At 45.4% G+C, this 12,777-nt stretch overlaps 1 protein-coding gene across 4 annotated transcripts in view; it reads right to left on the minus strand.

Moving 5' to 3' along the window:
• Positions 1 to 11,852, minus strand: part of LOC138747483 (calcitonin gene-related peptide type 1 receptor-like) — a 34,388-nt gene extending 22,536 nt beyond the window's left edge. The window contains exons 1-4 of one of the 4 annotated variants that reach the window (XM_069906737.1): positions 11,591 to 11,673; positions 2,177 to 2,276; positions 1,625 to 1,808; positions 939 to 1,049 (exon numbers count right to left, since the gene is read on the minus strand). In XM_069906737.1, coding sequence (XP_069762838.1) covers positions 939 to 1,049; positions 1,625 to 1,808; positions 2,177 to 2,227 — 346 coding nt within the window. In that variant the 5' untranslated portion in view covers positions 2,228 to 2,276; positions 11,591 to 11,673. Of the gene's footprint in view, positions 1 to 938; positions 1,050 to 1,624; positions 1,809 to 2,176; positions 2,277 to 6,841; positions 7,043 to 11,590 lie in introns of those variants that run through there. The other 3 variants (XM_069906739.1, XM_069906736.1, XM_069906735.1) reach the window with 3 other exon arrangements.
• Positions 11,853 to 12,777: the final 925 nt, after the last annotated feature.

Genomic DNA, 12,777 nt, shown 5'->3' on the forward strand with positions numbered 1-12,777 from the left:
ATCCACAGACACTCAGTGACTGTGAGGGGACTCTCTTTGCTTCTCTCTCTCTGATTGTAAAAGGCGCTTCAGGCAATTTCTGCTGATGGTGAATCTGTCTGCCTTATGGCAGACGAATACAAATTTCATATAATATTGCACGGTCTTTGTTACATGACAATAAAGGAACCTGAAGATAACCTTGCACTAGAAGAGCCAAGTTGCCTGTTTCCGTGCTGTAATTGTTATATTGGTCAGTGGGAGAAGGTGTTCGGCATGGACTAGAAGGGCCAAGTTGGCCTTTTTCTGTGCTGTAAATGTTATATGGTTCAGTGGAGTTAGGTGGGAGTAAGTGTTCGGCATGGACTGGAAGGGCCAAGTTGGCCTGTTTCTGTAATTGTTATATAGGTCAGTGGGTTTAGGTGGGAGAAAGTGTTTGACACAGACTAGAAGGGCCAAGTTGGCCTATTTCTGTGCTGTAATTGTTATATTATGGAGGACCATCGCCTTCCCAAGATCGTGTTATATGGCGAGCTCTCCACTGGCCACCGTGACAGAGGTGCACCAAAGAAAAGGTACAAGGACTGCCTAAAGAAATCTCTTGGTGCCTGCCCCATTGACCACCGCCAGTGGGCTGATCTCGCCTCAAACCGTGCATCTTGGCGCCTCACAGTTTGGCGGGCAGCAACCTCCTTTGAAGAAGACCGCAGAGCCCACCTCACTGACAAAAGGCAAAGGAGGAAAAACCCAACACCCAACCCCAACCCACCAATTTTCCCCTGCAACCGCTGCAACCGTGTCTGCCTGTCCCGCATCGGACTTGTCAGCCACAAACGAGCCTGCAGCTGACGTGGACTTTTACCCCCTCCATAAATCTTCGTCCGCGAAGCCAAGCCAAAGAAGAGATTGTTATATGGTTATAGTTCTGAGATGGGGGAGAGATGAGTCGACTGACTTACCTGTGTTATCAAAGCTCTGGAAGTAGTTTGGGCAATGCTGCACTGAGGTTGACTTGGCAGGCGCGTCCTCCCAACAGAGCCATCCGTCCCAGGTACGGTTGCAGTATGACCCTGTGCAAGAGCAGTGCTTTAAACTTCCACTTTCAGCTTTTCTCATTGGTCCCCTGAACATCCCCAACTTGCTCACACTAAACATGTCAAGCTATGCAATCTTCCCTCTGCATCACAGTCCAGCGGCAGAAACAGAAGGCACATAAACCAAGCTGACACACGAAGGCAGAATTCCCGCCTCTTCCAGGTGAGTCAGCAAACATGTGACCTGTCAGGTAGATACAAAACAATCCCAACTTGCTTAGAGAAAGGAATGAAATCAACATCATAAAAAGCAGTTGATCCAGTGACGGGAACCCTCTTGTTGTTTGTGAAGTTACATCACTTACATGACTGTGTTTAATTCCAGGGGTCAATTTTGGGGCATCCTGAGATGGTGCAAGGCATTTTCTCACATGACTTCAACACGAGACAAAATTCCAGGACATTGCTCCCCTGTACCCTATCCCACAGTGAGAGAGGTCAGTGTGGTCACCCACCCAGATCCCAGTTTGCATGGATCATGTGGTCTCTCCCTGCATCACCCTAATTTAATAAAGGAGAATATCTTGAGCCTGTTTAAAATTGGTGCTCACCTTTGCCCAGGTAAAGAATGCCTACGAGCATACCTTTTGTTTCATACCGTGGATTCCTGATGATATTTAAGTAGCACTTGTACTGCGCTGACATTATTATGGTCCGTGACTCAGTCATTAATGGGGACAGTCTTGCCATTGTCCCTTTGTTTGGTTCGATGGTGGTGTGTCCCCAGCAGGCTGGCTGGAAAGGAAAAGCATTTCTTTTCAGCAGAATTATTTATCTCCATTCTTGACCCAATGTGCTTTTTTTTTCATTTTCATACCAAACCTCCACAAATTCCTGAGGAAGTAAAGGCGCTGACATGCTTTTTTCATGATGCCGTTGGTGTGTTAGGTCCAGGAAATATCTTCTGAGAATTTAAATTTGCCCACCCTCTCCACCCTTGATTCCCCCAATGAAACATACGACTAACAAATCCTCTGCTATAAATCAGGAAACTTTGTGACAGATGCAGTTAATAATTATGCATTCAGATTTTGCATATATTCCACATCCTTATTTCACATATGAATCTCACTAAGTTCAAACAAGAAATCACTTATTCTCACCGGTGTCAGCATTGTGGCCAGGAGGAAGCAGGTCATTACTCCACCCCTCATGTTCAGAATGGCACCGTGCACACTTCAGACACACGACAGCACTGATGAGCTGCAGAAGAAACACAACAGTGAGTGTATTGGTTACTGAACATTTCAGATGGGCTCGGAGTCATGATAAAATGTCTGAATTGTTTTTCTCCTCCCTCCAGCCTTTCCCATTTCCCCTCTCCTCACATTCCCCTGCATCTCTGTGAGTTTGTACTGAGGTGTAATTAAACAGCAAACAATAAGTCCTGCATATAACTGCTCAAGAAGGAATTACTTTGCAAGGAGCCATCCCTAGGGTTAGGACTGTTCTACCTTTACTGGTGACATCATGACACATCAAGCGATGGTGGCCTGCCCTAAATCCTGATCAATGTATTATGATCTTATATTTGAACAAAATTAATCATGCCTAATTATAACATCATTAAGCTTTATGTGCAGCACAGAATGAGCCCTTCAGCCCCTGCTGTTGATGTGCAGACTTATATAAACCTTTATAAGGGACCGTGGGAAAGTGCTAACAATAAATAGCAATCGTGGACAATTTATACAGCGTGGGAAAGTTGGTAGTGATATTACGCACAATTATAAAGACCATGGGAAAAATCGATGGTGGACTGACTTCCCAGAATGCCATGTGGCAGAGAAAGGGCTGTATGCACAGCTGCATGCATGAAGCACTCATGGAGGGGTTTCTCTGCCATATGGCATTCTGGGAAGTCAGGTCCGCCATCGCTTTTTCCCACGGCCTTTATAAATTATGCGCTACAGCGCTACCAACTTTTCCACGCTGTTTAAAAATGGTCCACTATTCTATTTATTTCCTCTTTCTCTCCCCCACCCCCCCCCCACCCCGCTGCGACTTTCTCACGGCAAAGCTTCTACCTTCATTTTAATCTTTTCTTCCTTCACATTCCTGCACTCACGTAAAAACTTAGGTCATCTCTATCCCAGGATGCAATTACCTGTTCTACACTTCCCTGATTGCAATGCCGGCATCTGCAGACGCTGGGGATTGTACTTGGGGTCGAGGCCGTCAATCCCCAACATGAGATGACATCATCTGATGCCGGTGTTGAGAAGATTTTCCTTTCACAGTGGACTCTTTAAAGGCCAATTGGTCGTTAATTCCTGGGACTTGCCAGTGTGAAGGAGGCTAGAATGAACTCCCTCTACACCGCCCCAGGGTCAGACACAGGAAAGTTTCCTCCTCACCCTAATTCCTGGCCTCAAGTGGCATCTTGTGGAAATGGTTTTGGTTTTCATCTCTACATCAGGTTGAGGGTGGGGGTGTGGGTGTCAGGTGATCAAGAGCATAAAGATCAAGACATTGAAGCAGGAGTCAGCCATCTGGCCCGTCGAACCTGCTCAGGCATTCATTTAGGATCGTGCCTTCTCCTCCATGAGCCTTAATTAATATTGCATCCAAAAGGCAGCCTCTCTGACAGTGCGCTCTCCCTCAGTACTGTACTGGAAGGCCATACCAGATTGTGTTCTGGTCTCTGGGAAGGAGACAGATGGCCTCCTGACTCAGTGGCAGAGTGTTACCTGCTGAGCCATGACAGAGGACAGTTCAAGAGGCAACATATTTTGATGCACAAGATTGTGGAGGAGGGAGCTGCTTCCATCAGCTGTGGAATGGCAAGATCTGCCGCCGCTCCTTTGAGCACGAGGTGATGAATGCAGAGCGGAAGGAGCAACTTGGGCAAGAGCTGACAAAACAGACAAACCACCATTTCCCCCCCCCCCCATATGACAGTTCCTCTTTCCCGTAAACTGTTCAGCCGCTGTTCATTCTGCTTTCGTTCAGATGCAAGACTGAAAATAAATGAAGGTAGAAATGAAAGGTCAACTGCTCAATTCTGGTCGGAACAGCACAGTATCAGCATACAGCAAGGACACCTATCACAGCACCATTCGCTCCTGCACAGGACCATAAGTCCCTGCACACCGTAGCATGGAATGGTCGGCCAGATGTGAACGCACTGCATTCCCACACCATTGTCTTCTCCAGTATTGTCTTTTCCTTTGTAGGGCAAGGGGGGGGGGGTGGTGTCAGTTGGTAACTTGGTTCAGAACAAGTTCCCACAGCAAAGACATTGATCATTAGTTTTATATTTCCCCTATAAATTCATTTGTCAAGATATAAACTTGTACTCCTACAATGTAATTACACCCTCCAGCTTCACCTCAACATTTCCCTTCCATGAGTTCGATCCTGCTCGACCCAGCTGTTCTATTTACTGCTTCAGATTCAACCATCTTGTTTCTCTACAAGACAAGAAAGCCCAAGCCAATGAGGTGAAAAGAGAAGAGAAAGGTGATAGCTTTGAGGGGTTCTGCAGGGGTGGGGGGGGGAAGAGGTCAAGAGCAGAGTTCTGGACCAGCTGACATTAATGGAACTGGAGGATGACCGTGAGATGATTGGAATGATTGATTCTGGAGAGAACTAAGGCAGCCACTTGGTGTCAGCTGAGGTGGAGGAGGACACTGAGACTGTGTGTTGGATGTAGTGCCCCCCACCATCCAAAAACAAACAGGAAAGTAATACAGAATGAAGCTCAAAAGTCTGCAGGTGCAGTGATTGAAATCGGAGGAACAACACCTAATTTTCCGTCTGGCCACTCTCCAACCGGATGGAATTAATGTGGACTTCTCCGGTTTCTGCTCGACCACTCATTGTTCTCACTCCCCTCCCCTTCCCTTGTCTCCTTTCCTCCATCTCTCTCACCCCCTTCCCTGTCCTTTCACAGAACCACACCCCCCCCCTGTTTGCTGCTGTGCCCTCCTTCCCTTATCCACCTATTACCCCCTGCCTGTGGGGCCATGCTCCTCCCCCTGCCCCTCCCTCCCCACTATTTTGTTCAGGCACCTGCCGACATTTTGTCTCTACCTTGAGGAAGGGCTCAAGGCCGAAACGTTGGTTCTGTATCTTTACCTTTGCTACATAAAGGGCACTGTTTGACCTTTTATTATTTTAAAGGAGCGTAATCTAAAAATTTTTACATGTCTCTGGTCTGGTAACTGTATGACGTTTTGATCCTGCAATTTTACAAGGCCAAGAACTCACAGAAAGGGGGCATTGAAGTCAACTTCATTGACTACAAGGAAGAGGGAGAGGCATGAAGAAAAGAGCAAAGAGGTTTTTTTTTAACTGGAACAGTGAAGGTAATGACATTTGCAAAGGAAGGACAGCAATAGATCAGCTGGTACTCTGAGCGTATTCTTTTCCTGGAATAGTGAAGTTTACGCTTAACACTGTTTCCATCCCTTCCCCATGACAAGCTCCCAGAAGAGGTATACAAACACTCTCAAGGTTAAAGGGAATATTTTAAGGGTTTCTCACAGCTCTGAAATATGTAACAGATGTAATCAACACGAACTGGAGCTGACAAAGAGAATTCATTGGGTTCCCCAGACTGGTTCCGAAGATGGCAGAACTGTCCTTCAAGGAGAGAGAAGAAAAAAACTCCAGAGTCGTTAACTCGGCCTGCAACATCATGGGCGCCAGACTTTACTCCATCAGGGACATCTACTGCTAATCAGTGCTGGGGGAAAGGTGCTCAGCCAGATTCCTAGACCCGGTGCTTGCCAGAAGGGGTGCTCCTCTGCACCATTCCATGGCGCCATTCTGAGAACCGAGCTTGAGAGGAGCTGCAGCCACACTTTAGCCCACAGTCGACCATCGCTGCCCTATGATGTTGTAGCCCAGTAATGCCCTGTAACAAATGGTAATCCTCACAGACTTCCATATGCTTGAGCTGGAGTAATCTTAGACCCAAATGTTACATCGTCAGACAGAAAGAGATGGAAACAGATTTGGTGTCAATAATATACTCTGAGGACCAGTGTCCAGTATCAACACGCTCTGCTTTCCTGAATCAAATGTTTCTTTGTTCTTGCAAATTCTGAACTCTCCAGAGTCTTCCCTTTAACTGGAGCCCTCTGAATTATTGATGCTTTCCATACAAAAAGGTCTGAATTTATAATAACACAATTTATTAAAGAGCAAATATGAAGAGAAAGTGAATAAATTCCAATCAAACAAGCTATTTTTTTTTGAAGGGTAACCAACTTCTATGATATCCCATCAAACACTCCCAGGCCAGTGCATCACCAATTCCTAAAGTGCACACACGTACTGACACATGGCCTGTTGACACTTCAACGTTAAACTATCTCCACGATGAGCTCATTTTCTCTGTCTTTCAATGGAGATAATAGTCACTGCTATTTTTACCCTGAAGATTCCATTCCCCACCCTACCTGGAGAACTGTCAGTAATGCAGAGGAAAGACACAGTTTTACTTTGATGAGGGGCTCAAGCCCGAAACGTCGGTTACGTACCTTTACCATTGCTACATAAAGGAAATGGTTTGACCTGCTGAGTTTCTTCAGCATTTTGTGTTTTTACTTCAACTTCCGTGTTTTACTTAAAAAGAATTAACATCTCCGACATGAGTTCACAAGCATGCAACTGGTATCATGCTTCATATACCACCTTACAAGCTGCCTTTGTGATTAGATCAACACTGACTCAGCAAATGAGAAGCCTTTCAATTTCCAGTAAAGTGTTCACTGCAAAACTTTAGCAAACCAAGTTGAGGATAAGTTAAAAATAATTACCTCTCCAGTATTTCAGTATCCCTTCCTCAATCCTTTGGGAAACATCACATTGAGCTCTCCTAGGAAAAGAGCCCTTATTTCAACAAAGTTTTAAAAAAAAATTGAATGCATCTCTCAGCACAAAATCTGTCAAGATTCTCATTCACGGGAGTTTTATGAACCAGCTGGAAATCATTTCCTCCCAAGATATGACATCCATCCATGAGAATTCTTCATCATCGGCAGCCGGCAGAGGCAGCTCGGTGCTGGGATAATCCACTGAGCAGCCTAAACCAGCACAGGGAAAGTTGTTCAGCAGCCAAAGGAGGCGGCTTTATCCCCATAATGCAATTGGAAACTAACTGGTCAGTCGGGAGCTGTAAATCCCGCCACAGTACCGTACACTCACTCCCGCTCTTGCTGCTGCTCCACAGACTGCCATTGTGCTTGGGTCCTTGAGATCGGTGACCCTGACAGCCACCTTGTCAGGGTACTCAAATTAGACTCCCACAATATACATTCCAGCCTGCTTTCCATTTTCTGATCAATTAGCATGGGGAGTACTGGACCCACCATTTTATCTCACACGTCATCCTGACAGATGGCCCATCAGGTCTATGCCAGCTCTCAGAGCAATACCACAATACCACCCCCAAACCCCCCCACCCCTCCGCCCATCCCATTTATTTTCCTGCTAACCTATTCCACTGGACAACTTTTTTTTTCAAAAGGTTTGCTTCCCAAAATAAAATTGGGGATTATGATAGACAACTTCACGCTCAACACAAAGATAATTTTAGAATTGCCGTATCACATAGGAAGTTGGAGAAACATTAAATCAACTTTTATTGGACTTAGCCTTAAGTGTAAACTTGACACAAATGTAACAGAATGTATCGCAGCTGTTGCAACATTGACGCTGTATTGTATCTTCCTGAAGACAATAAATGCTGTTATTAAGTGCACTCACTCAGCTATCGCCTGAAGAACGTGTGCATCAATGTGCGTTCAATCTCTATCAATGTGATGCACAGTATCTGTAGGGCATGGCCAGACTATATAACTGCAGCAAGATGTCTCTACTCCATACACAAATCCTCTCACAGAGAAACAACCATTTCCAGCCCAACTTCTTGCTCACTCTGAAAGTAAACTTCCAGTGATATTTGTACAAGTACACCCAGATCCATCTGAATACCAAAACTTTTCAAAGCCTCAGCATTCATTTGGGGTGACACGGTTAGCGCTGTGGTTAGTGCACAAGCAACCTGGGTTCTAACCCTCCACAGTCTGCAGCAAGTTTGTAAGTTCTTCCATTTCCGTTGGTTTACTGCTCTTTTTGGCAACATTCTGTGCATTTCCTATGATCTAGTCTTATCTTTACCTTCGTGTGTAGGCAACAGCTAAACCACGTTTCTTGTTGAGACCTTGTGCTTAAAAGGGAAATATGTTGTAAGTTATAAATTAATTTTTTAAATGTAATGCTGAAGGAAAATTAGTTCTGGTATTACTTTCCAGCTTGAGTACAATAAGGCCACAGTATTCTGTGCTTTATTCACTCTCTTTTACTCTTCAGGTCAACACATGATTTCAGATTTACTGTCAGAGGACATATACGACATCACATTGCAACTCTGAGATTTTTTTTCCCTGTGGGCCAGGCAGAATTACCACTTATTGGTCGAGCAAAAAAAAACTGCAGTCAACATACTAAACAAATGAAGAAATGTAAGCAAACTGACTGTGCAATCAATAAAGTGCAAAAGTCCTTAAACAAGTCCTTGATTGAGTTTGTTGTTGAGGAGTCCGATGGTGGAGGGGGAGCAGCTGTCCCTGAACCTGGAGGGGTGGGTCTTGTGGCACCTGCACCTCTTTCCTGATGGCAGCAGCGAGAACAGAGGGTGTGCTAGGCGGTGTGGGTCCTTGACGATTGCTGCTTCTCTCCGATGGCAGCGTTCCCCGTAGATGTTCTCGACAGTGTGATGTCCTGGGCTGTGTCCACTACCTTCAAACTTCATGAACATGAACTTCAGCATTAGAATTTAACTAAACAGTTGGGTGTCCTGTATCCATTTGAATATTTTCATGGTTATTTCAAATCCATAGCTCAACAATCATACTTTAAAGCTCCTGCGATTTTTACTTTGTGTCAAGTTTTTAGTGGTACGATTATACTTTCATAATTGCTATTGCTGTGGGATGATTTTGAAGGCACCAGCAATAGCAGAACAAGAGATCCTTTTTTGGGGGAAGGAGGAAATATTACTAATTGCTGTAAAATGTGGTGATACTCTGTTGTATATTGATGGATTGGTTTCCTCTGTTATTATGAGGGTCCTAAGTGTAAAAGATTGGATTAATCTCAATACAATTCATTGTGGGCCCAGCAGGTTCAAGCTCCAACTGCAAAGTATAGGAGCTGTTTCTGTTCCCAGCATTTAATAGCTCCCATGGAACTCAAATCCAGTCCATTAAAAGGCAGGTTTTTTTTTGCAGTATACAGCTGGGAGGAAACAGCATATTCAGTCCCTTGAGAAAATGTCTCCGCTTTTCCATCAAAGTTCTCAGCACAAACAGGAATATGGTTCAGATTTAGACAATGAAATCCAGCCGTCAATCAGTGCCACTGAATTTATAAACATAACTAATTTGAGAACCCATTTCCAATCTGCAGACTGCCTCATATGCCATCCTCCTGACACTGGACAGGCCACATCATTTGCATTTCCCACACCAGACTTCCAAAATAAAACTTGTTCCAAGCTCTGTAAATGAGGAGAGATGGCCAGGGAGACAAAGGAAAAGATTTACGGACATGCTCAAAGCCTCCTTAAAGAAATGCCATCCCCCCCTCCCCCCACCCATCGGTCGAAGAAGAGTCTGCAAGACCCACTTCAAGACCTATGGAACTGGAGTGGAAGCCAGTCATCCTCAATCCCAAATGACTGCCCAAGATGTGTAGAGGTTGCAATAAACCTTTCAGGATTCTAATGGTAACATTCGTTTCATTTTTTTAAAAAGAAAATCTGCAGCAGAATGACCTGTAGCTTCACCATCATAACAATTTTTGAATTTTACATTTAGACATACAGGACATTTCAGCCCACGTGTTCATGCTGCCCAATTACACCTAATTTACATACTCCCCCGGTACATTTTTGAAGGGTGGGAGGAAACCGGAGCCCCTGGAGAAAACCCACGCAGACACGGGGAGAACGTACATGCTCATTACAGGCAGTGCGGGATTCGATCCCTGGTCCCAATCACTATAACATCGTTGCACTAACCACTATGCCAAAATGTGCCACCCCCTACGCTAACCATGCCACCCTATTTGGTTAATCTCCTGGTGCCAACAAGTTCCTCTTTCCAATCTTGGTACATAAACATGCCACAATCTTCAGCACCCTGTCCCTGCCCAATGAAACAGTGCTCCCAATCTGGCTTCTGATCATCAAGGACCCACACCACCCCGTCCACGCTCTGTTCTTGCTGCTGCCACCAAGAAAGAGGTGTAGGTGCCACAAGACCTGCCCCACCAGGTTCAGGAACAGCCGCTACCCCTGACTGAGTTTGTCGTTGAGGAGTCTGATGGTGGAGGGGTAGCGGCTGTTCCTGAACCTGGTGAGGTGAGTCTTGTGGCGCCTACACCTCTTTCCTGATGGCAGCAGTGAGAACAGAGTGTGGACTGGGTGGTGTGGGTCCTTGATGATCAGAAGCCATGGGAGCACCCGTGTACTGTTTCATTGGGCAAGGACAGGCTGCTGAAGATTGTGGCATGTACCAAGGAGCTTGTTGGCACCAGGAGATTAACCAAATAGGGTGGCATGGTTAGCGTAAGGGGGGGCATGTTTTGGCATAGTGGTTAGTGCAATGGTTTTACAGCGATTGGGACGAGAGTTCGAATCCCAGACTGTCTGGTGAATGTAATCCTGGAGAACTGAACTCCCTGCTCTTCTCCCAGAGTAAGAGGAGTGGCACAGTGGTACAGCAAGTTGCATTGCTGCCCCATAGCTCCAACAACCCAGAATCAATTCTGACCCTCAGCGATGCCCATGTGGAGTTTGCATGATCTCCCCGCGACTACGTGGGTTTCCCTCGGGGACTCCAGCTACCCCTGCATCCCAAAGATGGGAAGGTGGGTAAGTCAGTTGGCCACTGTAATGTGCCCCTGGAGTAGTTGACGGGTGTTGACGGCGTACACTGGCTCATTGTAAGTGGCTGCTTTCAGTAGGTGACAAGGCCTGTTTCCATGCTATCAAATTTGTCAAAGTGCTGGAGAATCCCTAACATCTCACCTGACTGCCAGCAGCTACGACAATGCCCACAATACCAGAGGCTCAAAGTTAAAGCCTTTAAGTTGGAGGAATTTCAATCAGCTAAGACAGGACTCAAAATGAGAGAGAGATGCAGACAAAAAAAATAGAATCACGTATTTAGGCACTAAATAAAAACCACTGCCTAGATTATAGTTCAGAGGAGACGGTTTTCCCACATCATTTTATCTTGCTGTCAACCAGTCAACTGTTTTCTGTGAATAATGACACAGCAGTGAAAGCCAAAATTTGAATTAATTCCAGAAACTATAAACAGTCTAGAAAACATGTTTAAACCGCTAGCAGGCTAAGGTTAGCCTAGATCTCTCTTGAAACACCAACCACAAAATATGTATGGGGTAACAGATGGAAGGCTAGATTTTCCCTGCCAATGGAGACAAAAATCCCGAGACCAATTTTATTCACAAGAATGATGAATGTCAGGGAACCTTACCTGATGATTCTGTAGCGTCGCTTCCAAGTTCAGTGACCAGTCCTTGATAGAACAGCACGGCTTGTATCCAATTACAGTTACACAAATCAATAAAACAATGTGGGTGGAGGTCCTCAATGTCATCGGGGGGAAAACGTTATTTATGGCACAGGAAGGGCATGTGCCTGTGCATAGAGTTCAGCCCAGTCTCCGGCCTTGAAATATATTCCAGACAAATAAACACAATAGAGCAGCTAGTTTTAGCTACAGATCCTGCTCTTGGAACGTTATCAAATCAAATAGACAGGGAAGTTACTGTACAAACTATCTGACAACTAAGAGGAAGTGGAAAAGCTGCATGGCCTACTGTAGATTATCAGGCTCTTGAACCTCCCCTTGCTACACTTATCAGGGACTGCTCCATCACAAAAGAGCAGTCTGCACGATCGTAATACCACTTTTCTTTTCTTGCACTATGGTAACTGTGAAATGTATTATCTTCTTTTAACATAATGTGTACCATTGTAGCTTTTGTTCATGAAGTATCCGTTCTGCTACAGCAAGGAAGAATTTTGCTGCTTAAGGTTCAAGGTTCCCTTTTATTGTCACGTAATAACACATAAAAATGTAGTGTACATATGTACTTCAACATTTCCCCACCGTAAGGCAAACAAAGAGTCTATGTGAGTGTTGCCCGGTGCCCCCAACAACAGGACAAAGGGAAGCAAAAAAGAGTTCCCTCAGCGACATTGAGTGCCCGTGGATTCGCCCCCAGCGCTCCCGCAGCCCCCAGAGCCGCACACACTCCTGTTCGACCCATCAGCAACCTGAGCTCCAGATCCGACACCGTCAGGAAGGCTTCAGTGGCTGAGGCCCCTTCGGGAGCCCTTCTTGCCCTCAGCACCCTCTTGAATTCTGGCTGCGATACCTGGTTCCCCTTCAGTCGGATTCAAGCCAGTCTCCAGCAGTCCACAGCCCACATTGACCCCTTGTACAATGTATATGACAATAAACTATCATTAGCCCAGAGGAAATGCTGACCTCTAGAGTCAGGAGCTGTTCACTGGGATGATCAGGAGCTTATCTTGAGTGAATAGGCTATTTTGATGTATTTCCCTGAACAGAGAAGTTCAAGTTTATTATGTTAATACAACTGTAAAGTACAACATGGGGCAGCACAGTTGGCATAGAGGTCAGTGCAACGCTGT

This window comes from Narcine bancroftii, chromosome 12, assembly GCF_036971445.1.
Source record: "Narcine bancroftii isolate sNarBan1 chromosome 12, sNarBan1.hap1, whole genome shotgun sequence".
NCBI lineage: Eukaryota > Metazoa > Chordata > Chondrichthyes > Torpediniformes > Narcinidae > Narcine > Narcine bancroftii.